Source organism: Macaca mulatta, chromosome 19, assembly GCF_049350105.2.
Source record: "Macaca mulatta isolate MMU2019108-1 chromosome 19, T2T-MMU8v2.0, whole genome shotgun sequence".
In the NCBI taxonomy this organism is placed as follows: domain Eukaryota; kingdom Metazoa; phylum Chordata; class Mammalia; order Primates; family Cercopithecidae; genus Macaca; species Macaca mulatta.
Genome location: NC_133424.1, coordinates 50,716,343 through 50,738,936, shown reverse-complemented (window position 1 = coordinate 50,738,936; position 22,594 = coordinate 50,716,343). Strand labels below are relative to the sequence as shown.

The following is a 22,594-nucleotide window of genomic DNA, read 5'->3' as shown; positions in this document are numbered from 1 at the left end:
TTCTTCCAGGGTTGTTTTTTTTCTTTTAGGCCTTACATTTAGTACTTTAATCCATCTTGAGTTAATTTCTATATAAGGAATAAGTAAGGGGTCTAGTTTCAGTTTTCTGCATATGGCTAGCCAGTTTTCCCATCATCATTTATTAAATAGGTAATCCTTTCCCCATTGCTTGTTTTTGTCAGATTTCTCAAAAATCAGATGGTTGTAGATGTGTGGTGTTATTTCTGAGGTCTCTGTTTTGTTCCATTGGTCTATCTATCTGTTTTGGTACCAGTACCATGCCGTTTGGCTACTGTAAACTTATAGTATAGTTTAAAGTCAGGTAGCGTGATGCCTCCAGCTTTCTTGTTTTTGCTTAGGATTGTCTTGGCTATACGGGCTTTTTGTCTTGTGCCAGTTTCCAAAGGGAACACTTCCAGCTTTTGCCCATTCAGTATGATATTGGCTGTAGGTTTGTCATAAATAACTCTTATTATTTTGAGATATGTTCCATCAATACCTAGTTTATTGAGAGTTTTTAGCATGAAGGGGTGTTGAATTTTATCGGAGGCCTTTTCTGCATCTATTGAGATAATCATGTGGTTTTTGTCACTGGTTCTGTTTACGTGATGGATTACGCTTACTGATTTACATATGTTGAAACAGCCATGCGTCCCAGGGATGAAGTCAACTGATCGTGGCAGGTAAGCTTTTTGATGTGTTTCTGGATTCGGTTTGCCAGTATTTTATTGAGGATTTTCGTATCGATGTTCATAAGGGATATTGGCCTGAAAATTTCTTTTTTTGTTGTGTCTCTGCCAGGTTGTGGTATCAGAATGATGCTGGCCTCATAAAATGAGTTAGGGAGGAATCCCTATTTTTCTGTTGTTTGGAATAGTTTCAGAAGGAATGGTACCGGCTCCTCTTTGCACCTCTGGTACAACTCAGCTGTGAATCTGCCTGGTCCTGGGCTTTTTTTTTGGTTGGTAGGCTATTAATTACTGCCTCAATTTCTGTACTTGTCATTGGTCTATCCAGAGATTCGACTTCTTCTTGGTTTAGTTTTGGGAGGGTGTATGTGTTCAGAACTTTATCCATTCCTTCTAGATTTTCTAGTATACTTGTGTAGAGGTGTTTATAGTATTCTCTGATGGTAGTTTGTATTACTGTGGGATGAGTGACGATATCCCCTTTATCATTTTTTATTGTGTCTATTTGATTCTTCTCTCTTTTCTTCTTTATCAGTCTGGCCAGCAGTCTATCTATTTTGGTAATCTTTTCAAAAAACCAGCTTCTGGATTCATTGATTTTTTGAAGGTTTTTCATGCCTCTATCTTTTTCAGTTTTGCTCTGATCTTAGTTATTTCTTGCCTTCTTCTAGCGTGTAAATTTGTTTGCTCTTGCTTCTTTAGTTCTTTTAATTGTGATGTTAGCATGTCGATTTTAGACCTTTTCCACTTTTTTGTGGGCATTTAGTGCTATAAATTTCCCTCTAAACATTGCTTTAGCTGTGTCCCAGAGATTCTGGTACATTGTGTCTTTGTTTTCATTGGTTTCAAAGAACTTATTTATCTCTGCCTTAATTTCATCATTTACCCAGTAGTCATATACTTTTACATTTTAAAATACCCAAACAACTCCCATTGGATTGTTTGCAATAGAAAAAATAAATGCTTGAGTAGACAGATGTCCTACTCTCTGTGATGTTATTATTTGCATGCCTATATTATATTTTATGTACCCCATTAATGTATACCCCTACCATGTACCCACAAAAATTAAAAACAAATGACAAACAAAAGACCAATACGCACAAGAAAACATATGCCATCTCATGGGTCATTAGGGAAATGGAAGTCAAAACCACTGTGAGATACCACTTCACACTCATTAGGATGGCTGTTACATTAAAAAAATGAAAACTAACAAGTATGAGGATATGAATAAATGGGAACCCTTGAACATTGCTGTTTGGAGTGTAAGATGGTGTGGCTGCTGTGGAATATATTATGCAGTTCCTTAAAAACGTTACTCATCATAATATACATCTCTTTGGCAACTGGGATCAATTTTTTTTCTATAAATGGTTTAAATTCACTGACGATGAAACTGAAGAAAAAAGTGAAGTAAGAGGGAGAAGAAAGCAAAGGAGGAAGGGAATTATAATTCACTCCATCTTTAAATTCTAATACAGGTTTTAAGGATGCTTCCCTTCATCATGAAAAGAGAACTTGAGGAGGAGTCCTGAGGACTTCATTATGACTGAAGTCCAATCACCTGTACCTGCACCTGTCCTCACACAGTCTGTAACTAAGGAACACACAAATCAAGAACTAGACCTAAGAACCTCAACTTTCTCCCTGAATATGCAGGAGAAAGAATATCTCTGAAAAATTTGATTCCCATGGACACTTAATGAAAAGAAAAGGGTGCAGCTAGAGCCCAGGTGTGTGAGATGCAGATGAGAACAGCCCTCACCTGGCAGAGCCAAGGAGACCAGTGTGGGATTAGGGGAACACAAGGGCTTTCTCTACCTTCCTCCATAAGTCCTGCTTAGGATCAAGACCGGTGTTCCCCCAGAACCTCTATAGGCAAAGGGAAGGGTTATCTTTCATTGCCAACGATTTCTACAAGAATCCTCACTATTTTTACCATTGTACAAATTAAGAAAATGTACACTTTCTTGGCAGATTATGCACAGTGAAGAGAAGGCTTAATGAGAGGCATGGATGCTGGACTTCACAATCCCTCATCCTCACTCCATCATCCTTATCTGTGCATTTCCCTGGTGACCCCTTCCTCCCCCTGGTACCTCACTCACTGTCATTTCTGCTACATCACAGACACAGGCTTGCAGACAGGTGTGGTTGTGACTGAGTCTGTTTCTGACACCTTACCCCTTCTCACCCTGTGGGGAATCCTTGCTGAGAGGGTCTTGGCCTCCTGAGTAGCTGAAGGCAATACACTTACAGGAACAGGCTCAGATTGAAGTCTAGCATCTTATCATTCAATCAGAATCTGGTGTCCATGAGGTGACTACAAATTATCAGGTGCACTTTCTTTCAACATAAGCACTAAAGGAATACATTATCTGCCCCATAAAATTAAACATACAAGACTAAAACAGATACAGGAAAATGCAGTGAACACACTTATTTTAGAGGGGCAAAAGATAATAAGCAGCACCCTGAAAGCAAGATGGGTCACCAACAGCTCTACTGGAGCCACCCACAAAAATTCAGTCAGGGTTCTCACTCTTGTTGCATCTGCTCAAACCAGCATGGCCTTATCTGAAAATATTGCCTCGATATGTGCTGCTTCTGTTTCCATAAGTACTTAAAGGATATAGGTTTCAATAGGTTAGACTAAGTGATCTTCCTTCAATTTATAAGCAAGACATTCACTCAGTGAAAGAAACCATGCTAGCTCTTTGTCCATGAATAAAAATTAAAACAAAGAAACCAACTCTTAAAAAAAAAAAAAAAGAAAAAAAAACAGGCAGCTATCACTGGTCCATAACATTGGTGAAACCAACAAGACCCCCATTTTCATCTTCTCTGAAAATGTTTCTCTGCCACAGTTGGCTCCACCTTCTACTCTCAGTGTCTTAGAGCTCCCACGAAGATGGCACAATGAAAAACCTTTTCCTGCCAAAAGAGCTATTGTCATCTATTTCATGACACAAATAGAGAACGATTTAGGAGAAGATAAACAACATATTACCTAAAAGCCAAACAATGCAGATTGAAGAGGGTCTCAACCTTGTCTGCAGGGCCCATCTAAGGCATAATTTTGATCATCCTCATTCTCTCTTCCCATGTTCCTTGCCACAGTTTGTTCAACTCCAACCTTACTCATGGGTATGCCTCCCATTTTGCCCTCCTTTAACCTAACATCCAGATACCTTGACGTGTCAATGAACAGTAAATAACACTTTCATGGCTCTCTTTCTTGTTTCTTTCCTGTATGAACTGAAATTCCCTCCACTCTTACTGGAGAGTCTCAGGTTCTTGTTAGATACCCTCTCCTCCTTATATCATCCCTCTCACAGTTTTGATCACTTCTCTGTTTTGATGATGGATCATAGGCTCCCTCATCAGCATGGAAATCATTTTTGGGGGAATTAGACAATTCTTGCTCTGAGTGGATAAAGACAATCTTGGAACCTATGACTTTCTGATCAGAACATGAGTTTGATTTCATATCTACATGTCTCTGGATGATGCCCATTGTATTTGAATAACCTGCAGTGTCCTACATGCTGTCCCTGCTAGACAAACACACAGTGACTGCCTTTTCTTAACTGATATTCACCAGCTCCGTTCAGTTCACATAGGCCGTGTGTTACACTCATCTTTATACCAGCTTCTACCCTGTGCTCATGGTGGCCAAGAGAGATGTCTCAGATGAAAAGGAAAGACATAGAGTCCAGGAACCAATGTTCAACAAACGATTTCTGATTTGCCTTTGGGGACCTACTCAACATCTTTTTCATACACATAAACCCAAATTCATGGTCTTCTCCCAGCAAATACAACAGTGCTCAGAACACAGTATTTCTGGACTCTAAAGCCTTGCCTTCTGAAAGTTCTGTAGGGCTTTTCAGTTTTTGCTGAAAGCCCCCAAAGAATAAATCTACTCTGATAATGTTGTCCTTGATGCCCAAGTCCCCTAAAGCTGTTGCCTCTGTGGTGCTGTCCGTGGTACTGAGCACTGGTGCTTCTGGGCCTGTATTTGCAAGTGAGGGGCCAAAAAGAAAGAATTAAGAGAGAAATTTTTTGTTTTGTTTTGTTTTGTTTTGTTTTGTGTTTGATAAATCACAGCTCAAAATATGTATGATGAATGGAGCAGGAATTAAATTGGGATTTTAAGAACCCAATGTCTGCAGGGCCCTCTCTCACCCCTCCTATTCAACATAGTTTGGAAGTCCTGGCCAGAGCAATCAGGCAAGAGAATGAAAGAAAAGAAAAGAAAAGAAAAGAGAAGAGAAGGGGAACATCACACACTGGGGCCTATCATGGGGAGCGGGAAGGGGGGAGGGATTGCATTGGGAGTTATACCTGATGTAAATGACGAGTTGATGGGTGCTGACGAGTTGATGGGTGCAGCACAGCAACATGGCACAAGTATACATATGTAAAAAACCTGCACGTTATGCACATGTACCCTAGAACTTAAAGTATAATAATAATAATAAATAAATAAATAAGAAAAGAAAAGAAAAGAAAGAGCAAGAGAGAGCAAGAGAGAAAAAGAAAGAGCATCCAAACAGAAAGAGAGGTCAGACCATCCCTGTTTGCAGACATGATTCCATATCTAGAAAACCTCATAGTCTCCACCCAAATGATCCTTAAGCTGGTAAACAACTTTAACAAAGTTTCAGGATACAAAATCAATGTGCAAAAATCACTAGAACTCCTATATGCCAATAACACTTAAGCATGTGGCCAAATCAGAAATGCAATTCCATTCACAATTGCCATAAAAAGAATAAAATACCTAGGAATACAGCTAACTGGTGGGTGAAAGATCGTTACAAAGAGAATTACAAAACACTGCCTAAAAAAACATAGATGATGCAAACAAATGGAAAAACATTCCATGCTCATGAATAGCAATAATCATTATCATTAAAACAGCCACACTGCCCAAAGAAATATACATATTCAGTGCTATTCCTGTTGAACTACAAATGACATTTCTCACAGAATTAGAAAAGATAAAACTATTTTAAAATGCACATGGAACCAAGAATGAGTTGATTAGCAAAGACATTCTAAACAAAGAGAACAAAGCTAGAAGCATCACTTTGCCCAACTTAAAAGTATACTACAGGGTCACCATAACCGAACAGTATGGTACTGGTACAAAAACAGACACAGAGACAAGTGGGACAGAATAGAGAGCCCAGAAATAAGGTCACACACCTACAACCATGGATCTTTAACAAAGCTGACCAAACAAGCAATGGAAAATGTACTTTCTATTCAAGAAATGGTTTTGGGATAACTGGGTAGCCATATACAGATGATTGAAACTGAATCCCTTCCTTGCATTATGTAGAAAAATCAATTCAAGAGGGGTTGAAGACTTAAATGTAAAATCCAAAACTATAAAAACCCTGGAAGACTACCTAGGCCATATCATTCTGAATGTAGGAATGGGGGAAAGTTTCATAACAAAGATGCCAAAAGCAATCACAAGAAAAGCAAAAATTGACAAACGGATCCATTTAAACTAAAGAGCTTCTGCACCGCAAGGGAAACTATCAACAGAGTCAACAGACAAGCTACAGAATGGGAGAAAATATTTGCAAATTATGTATCTGAAAAAGGTCTTATAGCTAGCATCTATAAGGAATTTTAATAACTTTACAAGAACAGAACAAATAACCCCATAAAAAAGTGGGCAAAGAGGCCAGGCATGGTGGCACACGCCTGTAATTCCAGCACTTTATGAGGTGGAGGAGAGCGGATGATGAGGTCAGGAGATTGAGACTGTTCTGGCTAACACGGTGAAACCTTTCTCTAATAAAAATACAAAAAATTAACCAGGTGTGGTGGCACACACCTGTAGTCCCAGCTATTCGAGAGGCTGAGGAAGGAGAATCGCTTGAACCCGAAGGCAGATGTTGCAGTGAGCTGAGATCACGCCGCTGCACTCCAGCCTCGGCGACAGAGCAAGACTCCATCTCAAAATAAAAGTGGGCACAGGGCTGAATGCGGTGGCTTATGCCTGTAATTTCTGCACTTTAAGTGGCTGGGGGCAGCTGCATCACTTCAGCCCAGGAAAGACCAGCCTTGACAATATGGTGAAACCCTATCTCTCCAAAATTAGAAAAATTAGCCGAGTGTTATCGCAGGCACCTGTAATCCCAGCTATTCAGGAGGCTGAGCTGGGAGGATCGCCTGAGTCCAGGCAGAAATTGCAGTGAGCCGAGATTGCACCGCTGCACTTCAGCCAGGGTGTCAGAGTGAGACCCTGTCTCAAAGAAAAGTAGACAAAGGACAGGAACAGGCACTTCTCAAAATAAGACATACATGTGGCCAAAAAGCATATGAAAAGAAGCTCAACATCCCTGAATGTTAGAAAAATGCAAATTAAAACCACAATGAGATACCATCTCTCACCAATCAGAATGGTTAGTATTCAAAAGTTAAAAAGTAACAGATGCTAGCAAGCTTGTAAAGAAAAGGGAACATTTACACATTGCTGGTGGCATTAGTTTAATCATGGTGGAAAGCAATGTGATGACTCTTCAAACAGCTAAAATAGAACTACCATTTAACCCATGTATCCCATCACTGGGTATATACCCAGAAGAATATAAACCATCCTACCACAAAAACACATGTACGTGAATGTTTATTACAACAGTATGCACAATAGCAAAAACATGGAATCAACCTCAATGCCCATGAAGGACAGACTGGATAGAGAAAATTTTGTACACATACACCATAGTATTCTATGCAGCCTCAGAAAACAATGAGATTATGTCTTTTGCAGAAACATGGATGAAGCTGTAGGCCATTTTCCTTAGCAAACAAATGTGGAAACAGAAAATGAAATGTTGCATGTTCTCACTTAGAAGTGTGAGCTAAACAATGAGGCTCATGGACACCAAGAGGGAAAAAACACACACTGGGGCCTATTTGAGGGTGGAGGGTGAAAGAGGGGACAGGAGCTGAGAAAATGACTATTGGGTACTAGGCTTAGTAACTGGATTATGAAATGATCTGTACCACAAACTCGCATGACACGAGTTTTCCTGCACATGTACCCCTGAACCTAAAATAAAAGTTTTTTTAAAAAAGAAAAAAACTCACCTTTCTTCCGGAATCTGCAGGACAAACAGTATCTCTGAAACTTTGATTCATGTGGACACCAAGGGAAAGGAGAGGATATAGCTAGAGCCCAGACAGATGAGAACAGCCCTCATCTGGTAGAGCCAATGGGCCTAAGGTGGGGCAGGTTCATGCAAGGACTTTCTCTACGTCTCTCCCAGATCATCCTGAGGATCAAGAACAGTACTGTCCCAGAATGTTTAAAAACAGAAAGAATGATTACCCTCTAGAGCCAATGACTTTACCAAGAATCTTCACCTTAAAATTTTTTTATTTTTGTACAAGTTGGTAAAATGTATACCTTCCAGGTAGATTCTCCCTAGTGTAGAAAAGGTTTGAGGGACAGAAAGGCTGTGCTTTAAAATCATTATTCCTTACTCCATCATCCTTATCTACGCATTTCCCTAGTAACCCAATCCACAGCCTGGTACCTCTCCCAGCATAATTTCGATGCATTGCAGCCACAGGCCGGCAAACAGCTATGGTTTTAACTGAGTTTCATCCTGACATCTGAGCCTTTCTCACCCTGCAAGAGAAGCTTGCTGAGAGGAAATTGGAATCAGGAATGAAAGCAGAGGGCATGGTTGACAGGGACCATTTAAATGCTGCAACTCAAAGATTCACACAGAAGCCCAGACACAATTCTGAAGAGTTGCCCAGAAGAAGCAAAAATGTCAGAGCTACAGGTGAGTTGAAAAGGCACAGTTTTCAATTATCTCAAGTTACATAAACCAAGAAAGAAATGGGAGATTTTATGAGATAAAAATATGAGCATTTCTATTGTGAATTCTCTACTGAGAGTTGTGTCTTTGTGGACTAGAGACCCTGAGACTACGGAATCTGAGATGCTTGTGGAGTGTAGGGTGTAGACCCTGAACCAGTGTAACCCTCTGTGAGTGTGTGATGGTGTCTGGTAAGAGTGAACTCTGCTGAGATGATGTGACTTTAGTTAAGAGGTGGATGGCCCACCAGAGTGAGTGGGTGTGTGAGTGAGTGTTAAGGGTGTGCATGCTTTGTCTTCATGACTGTGAAGTGAGTGTGTGTGAGCACAGCCCAAGTGCTTGAGCATCTTTATATGCATGGTGAGCAGGTGTATGTGACTGTGGGTGTGTGTGCTGGGATGTGACTGGGTGTTGAACTGGGAGCATGCATGTAGCCTTGCACCATTGGCTCTATCAGGTGAGGGCTGCTCTCATCTGTCTATCACACATCTGGGATCCAGCTATACCCTCTCCTTTCTCTTGGTGTCCATGTCAATCAAAGTTTCAGAGATACTGTTGTCCTGCAGATTCCAGAAGAAAGCATGCATGCATGTGCATATGAAGGTTCCTCCCCACAGAGCAGCTCCTCTGATGCAGCAGCTGCGCATCCTCCCATGTGTGTCAATGTGGATCCTGGGTGGCAGAACTGGTGGGGATTTGGCAATTGGGAGTTACTGAGAACTCATGTTCAATCATTCTTGAGAGCAGAATGAACGATCTGTAGGTGTCTCTTCCCAGTAAGTGTGAGGAAGAGGAATGCAGACTATGGGGGTGATGTTTCCTCAGATGGGGTCTGCACAGAGTGACCACCAGCTTCTGCCTCCCAGCCTCAAGTCTCTTCCTGTCCCTCATCACAGTCTGTCCTTCCCATAGTAGGACAGGAGGATGGGCAGATCCTGGTTTGCTATCAAGGAACATTGCAGGCCCTGGTTTCAAGGACTGGATCACCCAAACAAGGAAGGAACAGGTATAGCCTTAGTTAAGTCACAGCTTACCGTGCATAGTAATAAGAAAAATGTCTGGGTCCACTGGCTCATGCCTGTAATCTCACCACTTTGGGAAGCCAAGATGGGAGGATAACTTGAGGCCAAAAGTTTGAGACAAGCCTGAGCATTATAGTGAGACCCTGTCAAAAACTTTAAATATCAGATGGGCACAGTGTTGGGCACTGTCATCCCAGCTACTTAGGAGGCAGAGTGGGGAGGATCTCGCAGCCCAGGAGTTCAAGGCTTGAGTGAGCTATGATTGCACCATTGTACGTCCACCTGGATGACAGACCAAGACCCAGTCTCAAAAAAACGCAAAAATCAGCTACTGGTAGTCATTGTAGAAATCAATCATTGCCTCCAGTTATGTCCCTGGCCCAAACTGTCCATGTGTGCAACTACTGGGGCTGTGCTGTCAGCAATGTGTGCCCCTTCTAGGAAGGACGTTCATTGTCCGTGATGATTGTGATGCATGTCATCTACACACAGGTGTTTCCTGTTCTTTTATCATTTCCCTCTGTCTTTCAACAACTATTGTTTCTCACCAGATTGAATTTCTAAATTCTGACATCCTCACATCTTGTTTGCACAGTTTCAGAGTGAAAATGAATGCAGTTTAGAGTTCCATGGAGACTCTCCCTTTCTTCTAGGTCACCTCAACAGGCTCTACACATGGCAGGGATTAAGGTAAAAGTTTTACATATATTAACTCATCTATTACTGAGAACACCCTACAAAATAAACATTGCTGGTAATTCTTCTTGTCCTAGGAAAACTGAGGCAGGGAGAGTTCAAGTAATAAATCTAAAATGATACTGCTAGTAAGAGGCAAAATGAAGACTGGAATTCAGGCATCCTGTCTCCTGAACCCTTGCCCTTACCTATGGGTTCTCCATTTCTTCAGGAATACACGGCCCTGACTGTGGTAGGATGAAGGTAGGGAAGCTTCAGAGTCTGTCCTTTGATCTCTCAGATATATCTGTTACAGGAGGTGCCACTTTCACAGCTGTGTCCTTAACCATTGGTTCTTATATCACAATTAGAGGGACACCAGTCCTCCCTTTCATGTGAATTCTCCATGGTCCAAGAGTAGGGTGGAGAAGAAGGGAGAATATTTGCTCAAGGGGTGACCTCATGTGTGAGTGATATGGAAACGTCTAGTTGACAAGATGGAGGCACGATGCACGTGGAGGTCCTGGAGACCCTCCAGCTCCAGGCAAGAAACCTACAGTGGCTGCACTGTGGGCTAGTCATGGGGCCTTACGTAGGAGGTCACTCAGGTGTTGGGGCTGTGGCTCTTTGTCAAGGGCATAGAATTTTCAGGGAGTAGACAACTCTTTTTTTTTTTTTATACTTTAAGTTCTAGGGTACATGTGCATAACGTGCAGCTTTGTTACATATGTATACTTGTGCCATGTTGGTGTGCTGCACCCATCAACTCGTCAGCACCCATCAACTCATCATTTACATCAGGTATAACTCCCAATGCAATCTCTCCCCACTCCCCCCTCCCCATGATAGGCCCCGGTGTGTGATGTTCCCCTTCCCGAGTCCAAGCGATCTCATTGTTCAGTTCCCACCTATGAGTGAGAACATGCGGTGTTTGGTTTTCTGTTCTTGCGATAGTTTGCTGAGAATGATGGCTTCCAGCTGCATCCATGTCCCTACAAAGGATACAAACTCATCCTTTTTTATGGCTGCATAGTATTCCATGGTGTATATGTGCCACATTTTCTTAATCCAGTCTGTCACTGATGGACATTTGGGTTGATTCCAAGTCTTTGCTATTGTGAATAGTGCTGCAATAAACATACGTGTGTGTGTGTCTTTATAGCAGCATGATTTATAATCCTTTGGGTATATACCAGTAATGGGATGGCTGGGTCATATGGTACTTCTAGTTCTAGATCCTTGAGGAATCGCCATACTGTTTTCCATAATGGTTGAACTAGTTTACAATCCCACCAACAGTGTAAAAGTGTTCCTATTTCTCCACATCCTCTCCAGCACCTGTTGTTTCCTGACTTTTTAATGATTGCCATTCTAACTGGTGTGAGATAGTATCTCATTGTGGTTTTGATTTGCATTTCTCTGATGGCCAGTGATGATGAGCATTTTTTCATGTGTCTGTTGGCTGTATGAATGTCTTCTTTTGAGAAATGTCTGTTCATATCCTTTGCCCACTTTTTGATGGGTTTTTTTTTCTTGTAAATTTGAGTTCTTTGTAGGTTCTGGATATTAGCCCTTTGTCAGATGAGTAGATTGCAAAAATTTTCTCCCATTCTGTAGGTTGTCTGTTCACTCTGATGGTAGTTTCTTTTGCTGTGCAGAAGCTCTTTAGTTTAATGAGATCCCATTTGTCAATTTTGGCTTTTGCTGCCGTTGCTTTTGGTGTTTTAGACATGAAGTCTTTGCCCATGCCTATGTCCTGAATGGTACTACCTAGGTTTTCTTCTAGGATTTTTATGGTATTAGGTCTAACATTTAAGTCTCTAATCCATCTTGAATTAATTTTCGTATAAGGAGTAAGGAAAGGATCCAGTTTCAGCTTTCTACTTATGGCTAGCCAATTTTCCCAGCACCATTTATTAAATAGGGAATCCTTTCCCCATTTCTTGTTTCTCTCAGGTTTGTCAAAGATTGGATGGCTGTAGATGTGTGGTATTATTTCTGAGGACTCTGTTCTGTTCCATTGGTCTATATCTCTGTTTTGGTAGCAGTACCGTGCTGTTTTGGTTACTGTAGCCTTGTAGTATAGTTTGAAGTCAGGTAGCGTGATGCCTCTACCTTTGTTCTTTTTACTTAGGATTGTCTTGGCAATGCGGGCTCTTTTTTGGTTCCATATGAACTTTAAAGCAGTTTTTTCCAATTCTGTGAAGAAAGTCATTGGTAGCTTGATGGGGATGGCATTGAATCTATAAATAACCTTAGGCAGTATGGCCATTTTCACGATATTGATTCTTCCTATCCATGAGCATGGTATGTTCTTCCATTTGTTTGTGTCCTCTTTTATTTCACTGAGCAGTGGTTTGTAGTTCTCCTTGAAGAGGTCCTTTACATCCCTTGTAAGTTGGATTCCTAGGTATTTTATTCTCTTTGAAGCAATTGTGAATGGAAGTTCATTCATGATTTGGCTCTCTGTTTGTCTATTACTGATGTATAAGAATGCTTGTGATTTTTGCACATTAATTTTGTATCCTGTGAATTTGCTGAAGTTTCTTATCAGCTTAAGGAGATTTTGGGCTGAGATGATGGGGTTTTCTAAATATACAATCATGTCATCTGCAAACAGGGACAATTTGACTTCTTCTTTTCCTAACTGAATACCCTTGATTTCTTTCTCTTGCCTGATTGCCCTAGCCAGAACTTCCAACACTATGTTGAATAGGAGTGGTGAGAGAGGGCATCCCTGTCTTGTGCCAGTTTTCAAAGGGAATTTTTCCAGTTTTTGCCCATTCAGTATGATATTGGCTGTGGGTTTGTCATAAATAGTTCTTATTATTTTGAGATACGTTCCATCAATACCGAATTTATTGAGCGTTTTTAGCATGAAGGGCTGTTGAATTTTGTCAAAGGCCTTTTTTGGATCTATTGAGATAATCATGTGGTTTTTGTCTTTGGTTCTGTTTATATGCTGGATTACATTTATTGATTTGTGTATGTTGAACCAGCCTTGCATCCCAGGGATGAAGCCCACTTGATCATGGTGGATAAGCTTTTTGATGTGCTGCTGGATCCGGTTTGCCAGTATTTTATTGAGGATTTTTGCATTGATGTTCATCAGGGATATCGGTCTAAAATTCTCTTTTTTTGTTATGTCTCTGCCAGGCTTTGGTATCAGGATGATGTTGGCCTCATAAAATGAGTTAGGGAGGATTCCCTCTTTTTCTATTGATTGGAATAGTTTCAGAAGGAATGGTACCAGCTCCTCCTTGTACCTCTGGTAGAATTCGGCTGTGAATCCATCTGGTCCTGGACTTTTTTTGGTTGGTAGGCTATTAATTATTGCCTCAATTTCAGAGCCTGCTATTGGTCTATTCAGGGATTCAGCTTCTTCCTGGTTTAGTCTTGGGAGAGTGTAAGTGTCCAGGAAATTATCCATTTCTTCTAGATTTTCTAGTTTATTTGCGTAGAGGTGTTTATAGTATTCTCTGATGGTAGTTTGTATTTCTGTGGGGTCAGTGGTGATATCCCCTTTATCATTCAGCTCACACGGGTCATCTGTTACACTCATTTTTATCTCAGATAATACCTTTTGCTCATGGTGGGCAGGACGAAATCTCAGATACAAAGAGATGACATAGAGTTCAGGGACTAATGTTCGACAAAAAAATTTTGAATTGCCTCTGGAGACCTACTCAACATCATCATTTTCATCATTTCTCTCTCTTTCAACAAGTGTTGTTTCCCACTGGAGTGAATGTTTACATTCTTACATTTACAAGTCCTATTTTAATTTTCAGAGTTGAGAATGAAGGCAGGTCAGTGTTTCAGGAGGACTCCCCTGTTCTGTTAGGTCACCCGTAAGAGGCCCTACACATGCCAGGGATTAGGGTAACACTTTTACATGTATTAACTCTCTATTACGGAAAACATCCTACAAAGTAGAAATTCCTGATCATTCTCCTTGTCCTAGGGAAAATGGGGATGGAAGAGTTCAAGTAACAAATCTAAGATTGCACTGCTAGTAAAAGGCAGAATGACGACCGGAATCCAGGCATCCTGGCTCCTGAACGCTTATTCTTAACTATGGGTCCACCATATCTTCAGGAATATGGGGCCCTGACTGTGGTAGGCTGAAAGGGGAGAGTCCACAGAGCCTCCCTTTCATCTCTAACCTCCTGCACTATGGGAATACGTTTCAGGAGGGGAGACTGCACCTGACCCTGCACCTCTCACTTACTCTCAATACTCTGGCAGGTGCCATACAAACTGCCTGTGTCTTTGTCTGTTGGTTCCTGCGTGATAATCAAAGGGACACCAATCGACTCTTTTATGTGAGTACTCCATGGTCCAATGGAGGGGTTGGAGAAGAAGGGAGAATATTTGCTGAGGGCTTGACCTTATGTGTAGGTGATGTGGAAATGTCTAGCTGGCAGGATGGAAGCCCCATACAGGTGCCGGTCCTTGGAGTCCCTCCAGCACCAGGCATGAGACCTGTAGCAACTGCATGTGGGCCAGCCACAGGGCCTAGGGAAGGAGGACACTCAGTGGGTTGGGGCTGTGGCTCTTTATCAAGGGGCATCGAATTTTCAGGGAATAAACAAGTCATAGGCCCAGGTCAGCGACTGTGACTCAGTTTTCATCTGGGGATGAGGAGCACAGAATCTCCCTGCTGGGGGCACGAGGAGCTGAAGCATCCCCACAGGGACCTGGCCATCAGTATTATCAGGAAAATTACCCGGAGACATTTTCCCCGGGTAAAGGGGGGAAGGGATTTGTGTGTATGTCTAGTGTGTGTCTGCACAAGGGAGGGACCTGCCCAACATTCTGCATGCTTTGCCCTCAGCAACGACCCACAGCTGCAGGCGGATTTCTACACTGACATGGATGAGGACTCAGATATTGCCTTCCGTTTCCGAGTGCACTTTGGCAATCACGTGGTCATGAACAGGCGTGAGTTTGGGATATGGATGTTGGAGGAGACAACAGATTATGTGCCCTTTGAGGATGGCAAACAGTTTGAGCTGTGCATCTATGTGCATTACAATGAGTACGAGGTGAGCATCCCAGGAGCTCCCAGCACCCAGACTTTGTGGGTTCCCAAAACAGGAGGCAGCTCTCATTGACCTGGCCTCAGCAGTCCCTCGGCGTCCATCTCCCATAACTACTCCTGCCCCTGGTTTTCATCACAGAACACCCCCTGCTTGCAGTGCCATCCTCAGCTCTATCCCAAATCTGACCAATGTCAAGGTCAGCTCACCTGACATTTCCCCCAAAGTTGAGAATCTCCTCTGTCTTTTCACATAGTGCTCATTTCTACTTATGCCATTATTTAAATTTTCATTTAGTTGAGTGAATACAATATACTTCAGAAAAAAAAAAAAAAAAAGATTTAAAAAAAGTTGTTTAAATCAGTCAAAAATTAAGTCTTTGTCTCATTTTGGGGCCCGAATTCTACTCATAGGAAAAACACTATCAGAGCTCTGCTTTCGTTCAAAGAGGGTTTTTTTGTTTGTTTATTTGTTTGTTTGTTTTCTTGAGACAGAGTCTCATTTTGTCGTCCAGGTTGGAGTGCAGTGGCATGATCTCAGCTCACTGCAACCTCCACCTCCAGGATCCAAACAATAATCTTGACTCAGCCTCCCTAGTAGCTGGGACTACAGGTGCGTGCCAGCACACCTGGCTAATTTTTGTATTTTTAGGGGAGACGGGGGTTTACCACTTTGGCCAGGCTGGTCTTGAACTCCCAACCTCAAGTTATCTGCCCAACTCGGTCTCTCAATATACTGGGATTACAGGCTTAAGCCACTGTGCCTAGCCCTTCAGAGGAATTTTTTTGCTTATGGAAGCATATAGATATGTCTATGATTTCATTTGTTTTTAAGCAAATCCTGGTATAAGTTGCTCTACACATTACGCTTCAGGAACTAAGTTGATTTGTTGCCAAAGAATATATCTCGAAGACATTGTCAATCTATGATGCTGCTTCAGATTTTAAAGACTGCATAATATTGCATTAAAAAGTTTACCCAAAATTGTTGAACCTGGCCCTTTTGGGGGCATTAAATTTCTTTCCAGTATTTTGCTCTCACAAATGATGCTGTATTAAGTTTTCTAATCAATCCTTTTGTCATTACCAACCTCCCAATACTTTTACTAGAAGATAATTACAAAAAAATGAAAATACTGGCTTTAAAAATGTGTGCATTTCAAATTTGAAAAATTAATACTAATAAGGTGACTTTCTCCATAGCCTCAATATAAAGAATATATCCATACTTCCTGGCTTTCTCTAACGAGTAGACCAAAACATTCACATCTTATTCAGATTCAAGTGAGGGATCTTTTCCTATGCTTAGAAGTTGTTGAAGGTAATATCCTGTTTTACAAGAACTGTTCTCCTTTCATTCTATAAGAACACTGGGTTTACTTCTTTGCCACTAATACGTCAGATGTAGGTTACTCCAAAGAGAAACTGTGCCATCAGTAGTGAAAAGCAATCACAGTTCATGGAACTGAAAAGTATGCATTTCAATGAACATGGCCTAGCACTAACCCTGTGGCAGGTGCTGTGTGAGATGCAGGGTCTCAAGTTCCTGAGACACAGTCCCTGGCAACGGGTAACTTCCAGGTTAGAAGGGAGGCTGAGTAAGCAGAGACTTTGTGACACAGAGTTTAGAACTTCACTAGAGGAATGAGAGGAAACATTAGAAATAAAATCAGCTACTGTCTCAAATAGGCACAAAATGTCATCTGTAAACAGAAGTGTATCTAATACGTTAACTTGCATAACGAGGGGTTTTCTTGGGGAATGTTATTGGTACTAGGGCAGAGTGGAGAGGAGGCTGAAAACTGGTTTGGTGGCATGCTGTCTTTCTGATGCATTTTTCCTCTTGTAGATAAAGGTCAATGGCATACGCATTTATGGCTTTGTCCATCGAATCCCGCCATCATTTGTGAAGATGATGCAAGTGTCCAGAGATGTCTCCCTGACCTCAGTGTGTGTCTGCAATTGAGGGAGATGATCACACTCCCTCATGTGAAGAATCCCTCTTGTTGAAGAATCCCTCTTTCTACCTGACCATGGGATTCCCAGAGCCTGCTAACAGAATAATTCCTCCTCACAATTTCCCCTCCACTTGGTCATTAAAACAGCACGAAAACTCACATGATTTGGTTCTTGCTTTAAGAGGGGGAAAGAGGATGTGGTCATCCCCAATGGGGACCAGGGCATTCTATGGGAGGCATCAGGAAATCAAAGGGGATAAACCTTCCTGTGACAAAGGGAGTGAGTGACAAGGTCCCTGGAATGTCTGAGAAGACATTAGAAACAGCATCCTTCTATAGCACGTAGTTGACGTCAGACAGTCTGAACTAAAACACTTACCCAATCTCAAATGACTCATGGCACTTACATGTTAGGTAGCTGTTTACAGCCACACAGGTGTACGTGGTGGCTTTGGGGGAAATCTGTAACTTGAGGAAAATTATGTAAAATTTCTTAATTTTTTCCATTGTTCTCAGGATGCTTACTGTGTATGAACACTGTGCCTGGCTTTGTGTGGGCTGCTACGAAGGAACTGGAAAAAAAAAAGATGACAAGTTTTGCATGTGAAGTTTTCAACCCAAGTAATAGTTTAGAGAATCACTGGAGCCCAGTGATTTCCCTTAAAGAATCCCAATTATTCTTATTTTCAAATATTTGAAGATGGTTTCACTTTATGTGTGGAGAATCCAGGGGTTTCTCTTTGGAAATAAATGGTCATGATTTGAGATCAGAGAACATATAGATTATTATTGGAATAGACACAAGTCATGTACATTGACACAGTGAGCAGACCCTTATTTGCTGCTTTTCCAGCGATGAATTGCAGCACAGCAAACCTCACAACACATATTGGCTAAAAGCAATCATTTATTTTTATCTCTCCCAGCTTCACAGGTTTACTGAACTTAAGTGAGTGGTAAATCATGTGACGGGAGTCACGTTTTCTGAGAGATCTTTGAGGCTGGGATTTCAGAGGATGCCTCACTCATGTCCAACTCAACACCAGGACTGGGTGAACACCTAGAAGCTGGTGAGCTATCTCCTTCACTACCTCACCTTCCCATTCATGACACTGATTTCCTTAAATCATGAGAGTCTCATGGTTCTGGGACTTAATAAATGGTGACTGGCTTTCACCAAAGAAAGCCTTCCAAAAGGCTCATGGAGAAGGTGTATGGCATCATAGGACCTATCTTTGAATGGCAGACAGTGTCACTTCTATGGCTTTACATTGATCAATATGAGTCAAACAGACAGCCCTAATCAGAAGGAGAGGACTCCACAAGCTGTGGTTATTGTGACTGTAGTCATGAGGAGCCATCTTTGGCAACTAGTTCCACCCACAACTACTTCCTGCATACCAAAAACACTAACCCTGTAAGAAATCTCTGAAGGCATTACAATTATAAAAACAGGCTCAGAGTAAAGGGCAATATCTTATCTGATCAGGATGTGGTGTCTGTGATGTGACTACAAATTATCACTTGCAATCTCCCACAACATGTGCACCAAAGGGACACAAAATCTGCTTTATACAAATCGAAGAAGACTGAAAGAGACAGGAAAAATGCAATCAACACATATATTTTAGAGGGGCAAAATGAAATAGACAGCAGTCCATATTTTTACTGAAACCAACCAGACACCTATTTTCATTTTCTCCGGGAATGTTTCTCTGTAGCACTTGTCCTCACCCTCCATTCTCAGCTTCTGGAGTTCCTACCAAGATGGTAGAATGACAGCCCTTTTCCCACTACAAGAGCTGTGATTATCTACCGCATAGCATGTATGAAAAACCACTTACAAGAAGAGAAACAATATATCACCTAAAAATCAATGAAACCAGAATGAAGAGAGTCCCACCAAATAGCCTCTTTGTTTGCAAGAACCATCTCAGGTGTCATTTTCTCTCCCCATGTTCATTGCAACAGTTTCTGCAACTCCAGCCTCTCTCATGGGTATGCCTCTCTCCTCACCCCTCATTTAACCTAACATCCAGACACTCTGAGGTGCCAACGCACAGTGAATGACACTCTTCATGCCTCTCTTCCTTGTTCCATTCCAGGATGGAATAAAATTCCCTGCCCTCTCACTGGAAACTCTTGTGTTCTGATGAGGTACACTCTCCTCATTACACCTTCCCTGTCACAGTCTTGATCACTTCTCTTTTTGATAATGGATCATAGACCCTATCACCAGCATGGAATTCATTTCTTGTGGAATTATACAGTTTGTGCTCTGAGAGGATGAAACCTATCCTGGAACCCCTGGCTTCCTGAGCAGAAAATGACTTGGAGTTTATATCTACTTGCTGCTTACCTGGCATCCATTTTATTTGAATAACCAACAGAGACCTAAATTCCAGCCCTGTTAGGCAAACACACAGTGACTGCCCTTTCTTGAATGATATTCACCAGCTCAGTGCACTTCCTATGGGCCATTCATTACATTCATTTTTATTCAGCTACTACTCTGTGCTCATGGTAGCCAGGAATGATATCTCAGACACAAAGAGATGACATAGAGTCCAGGGCCAACGTTCAAACTAACAATTTTTTAATTGCCTCTGGAAACCTATTCAACATCTTTCTTCATCCTGCTCAATCCAAATTCATGATCTTCTCCCAGCAAATAGGGCATTGCTCAAGAAGGAGAAAGCCATTTCTGAACTCTAAAGCTTCCTCATCTCAAAGATCTTTTGGTCTTCCCAGTTATTGCTAAAGCTCCCAAAGAATAAATATACTCTGTGATAATATTGCCCTTGATGTCCAATTCCCACAGCATTGCTATTCCTCTGGGATGCCATCTGTGGTACTACTAAACATTGGTGTATGTGGGCCTCTATTTGCAAGTGAGGGGCCAAGAAGTTGGAATAAAAGAGAAATTTAAAAATTTTTCCTCAATTTATTTTTACCATTTTTATTTTAAGTTCAAGTGTACATGTGCAAATTTGTTATATAGGTAAATCCCTTGTCATGGGTGTTAGTTGCACAGATTATTTCATCACCCAGGTACTAAACAAAGTACCCAATAGTTATTTTTTCTGCTCTTCTCTCTTTTCCCACCCTCCACTCTCAAGTAGACCCCTGTTTGTGTTGTTCCCTTCTTTGTGTTTATGAGTTCTCATCATTTAGCTCCCACTTATAAGTGAGAACATACAGTATTTTTTTTCTGGCCCTGCATTAGTTTGCTAAGGATAATGGCCTCTAGCTCCACCTATGTTCCCGCAAAAGACATGACCTTGTTCTTTTTATGGCTGCATGGTATTCCATGGTGTATATGTACCACATTTTCTGTATTCAGTCAGTCATTAATGAACATTTAGGTTGATTCCATGTCTTTGCTATTGTGAACAGTGCTGCAGTGAACACTCGTGTGCATGTGTCTTTATGGTAGAATAATTTGTATTCTAATATTTATATGTATTTTTGTTTCAATAATTTGTGGGATCCAGGTGGTTTTTGATTACATGGTTACATTCTTTAGTGGTGATTTTTGAGACTTTGCTGCACCCATCACCTAAGCAGTGTACACCGTACCCAATATGTAACATTTTATCTGTCACCCCTCCCACCCTTCCTTGGAGTCTCCAAAGTTCATTATATCATTTTAATGCCTTTGCATCCTCATGCTTTAGCCCCCACTTATGAATGAGAACATACAGCATCTGAGTTTTTATTCCTGAGTTGCTTTACTTAGAATAATGACCTCCAGTTGTATCCAACTTGCTGCAATGGCCATTATTTCATTCTGCTTTACAGTTGAGTAGTGTTCCATGGTGCATATTTACCACATGTTCTTTCTCCACTTATTGATCCATGGGTGTATATACATATACACATACACACATATATATACACACACACATATATGTATATATGTGTGTATATATACACATATATACATAATATACACATATATACATATATGTATGTGTATATATACGTTATATACACATACGTATATATACACATATAAATCCTATATATAGATAGATAGATATCTCACAGTTTCTTTATCCACTCATTGATTGATGGGCATTTGTACTGGTTCCATGATTTTGCTACTATAAATTGTGCCACAATAAACATGCGTGTGCAAGGATCCCGTTTGAATATTGACTTCTTTTCCTCTGGGTAGATACCCAGTAGTGGGATTGCTGGATCAAATTGTAGTTCTACTTTTAGTTCTTTAAAGAATCTCCACACCGTTTTCCATAGCAACTATACTTATTTACATTCCCACCATCAGTATAGAAGTGTTCCCTCATCACTGCATCCATGCCAACATCTACTGTTTTTTGTTTGTTTGTTTGGTTGGTTGGTTGGTTGGTGGGTGGGTGGGTGGGTGGGTTGATTGGTTGGTTGTTTATTATGACCATTCTTGCAGGAGTGAGGTGATATCGCATTGTGGTTTTGATTTGCATTTCCATAATGATTAGTGATGCTGAGCATTTTTTCATGTGTTGTTTGGCCATTTGTATATCTTCTCTTGAGAATTCTCTATTCATGTCTTTAGCCCATTTGTCAATGGGATTGTTTGTTTTTTGTTTTTTTTTCTGCTGATTTGAGTTCTTTGTATATTCTGGATATTAGTCTTTTGTCGATGCATAGTTTGTAAGTTTTTTTTTTCCCACTCTGTGAGTGGTCTGTTTATTCTGCTGATCATTTCTTTTACTGTACAGAAGATTTTTAGTTTAGTTAGGTCTCATTTACTTATCTTTGTTGCATTTGCTTTTGGGTTCTTAGTCATGAATTCTTTGCCTAAGCCAGTGTCTAGAAGAGTTTTTCAAATGTTATCTTCTTGAATTCGAATGGCTCCACGTCTTAGATTTAAGTCTTTGATCCACCTTGAGTTGATTTTTTAATATGATGAGATGAGAATCCAGTTTCATTCTTCTACATGTGGCTTGTCAGTGTTCCCAGCACCATTCACCATGGTGTTCTTCCCCCACTGATATGGTTTGGATCTGTGTCCCCTCCCAAATCTCACATCAAATTGCAATCCCCAGTGTTGGAGGAGGGACAGTGAAGTCCAGGCTGAGGAGGTCTCAGGTGGAGATAAAGAACTTATTGGAAGTTGGAATAAGGGTCACTCTTACCATGCTTTAGCAAAGAGACTGGCAGCATTTTGCCCCTGCTCTGTAGATCTGTGGAACTTCAAACTTGAGAGAGGTGATTAAGGGTATCTGACAGAAGACATTTCTAAGCAGCAAAGCATTCAAAAGTAGCTTGGCAGCTTCTAACATTTTATGGTCATACGCAGGAGAAAAGAGATGATCTGAAACTGGAACTTACATTTAAAAGGGGA

At 41.1% G+C, this 22,594-nt stretch overlaps 2 protein-coding genes and 1 pseudogene across 25 annotated transcripts in view; 2 read left to right on the top strand and 1 right to left on the bottom strand.

Annotated features, from left to right (window-relative positions):
- The window catches only part of LOC106994763 (placental protein 13-like), a 118,148-nt gene that overhangs the window by 37,110 nt on the left and 58,444 nt on the right, over positions 1-22,594 (bottom strand). The gene's annotated exons all lie outside the window — the stretch shown is intronic.
- LOC114674092 (small ribosomal subunit protein uS14 pseudogene) lies at positions 3,088-3,445 on the top strand (annotated as a pseudogene).
- LGALS13 (galectin 13) lies at positions 14,323-19,128 on the top strand. Its single transcript, XM_028839089.2, has 4 exons — positions 14,323-14,364; positions 14,494-14,570; positions 15,083-15,293; positions 17,136-19,128. The coding sequence occupies exons 1-4, from the start codon at positions 14,323-14,325 to the stop codon at positions 17,250-17,252; spliced, it is 447 nt and encodes a 148-aa protein (XP_028694922.2). The 3' UTR covers positions 17,253-19,128.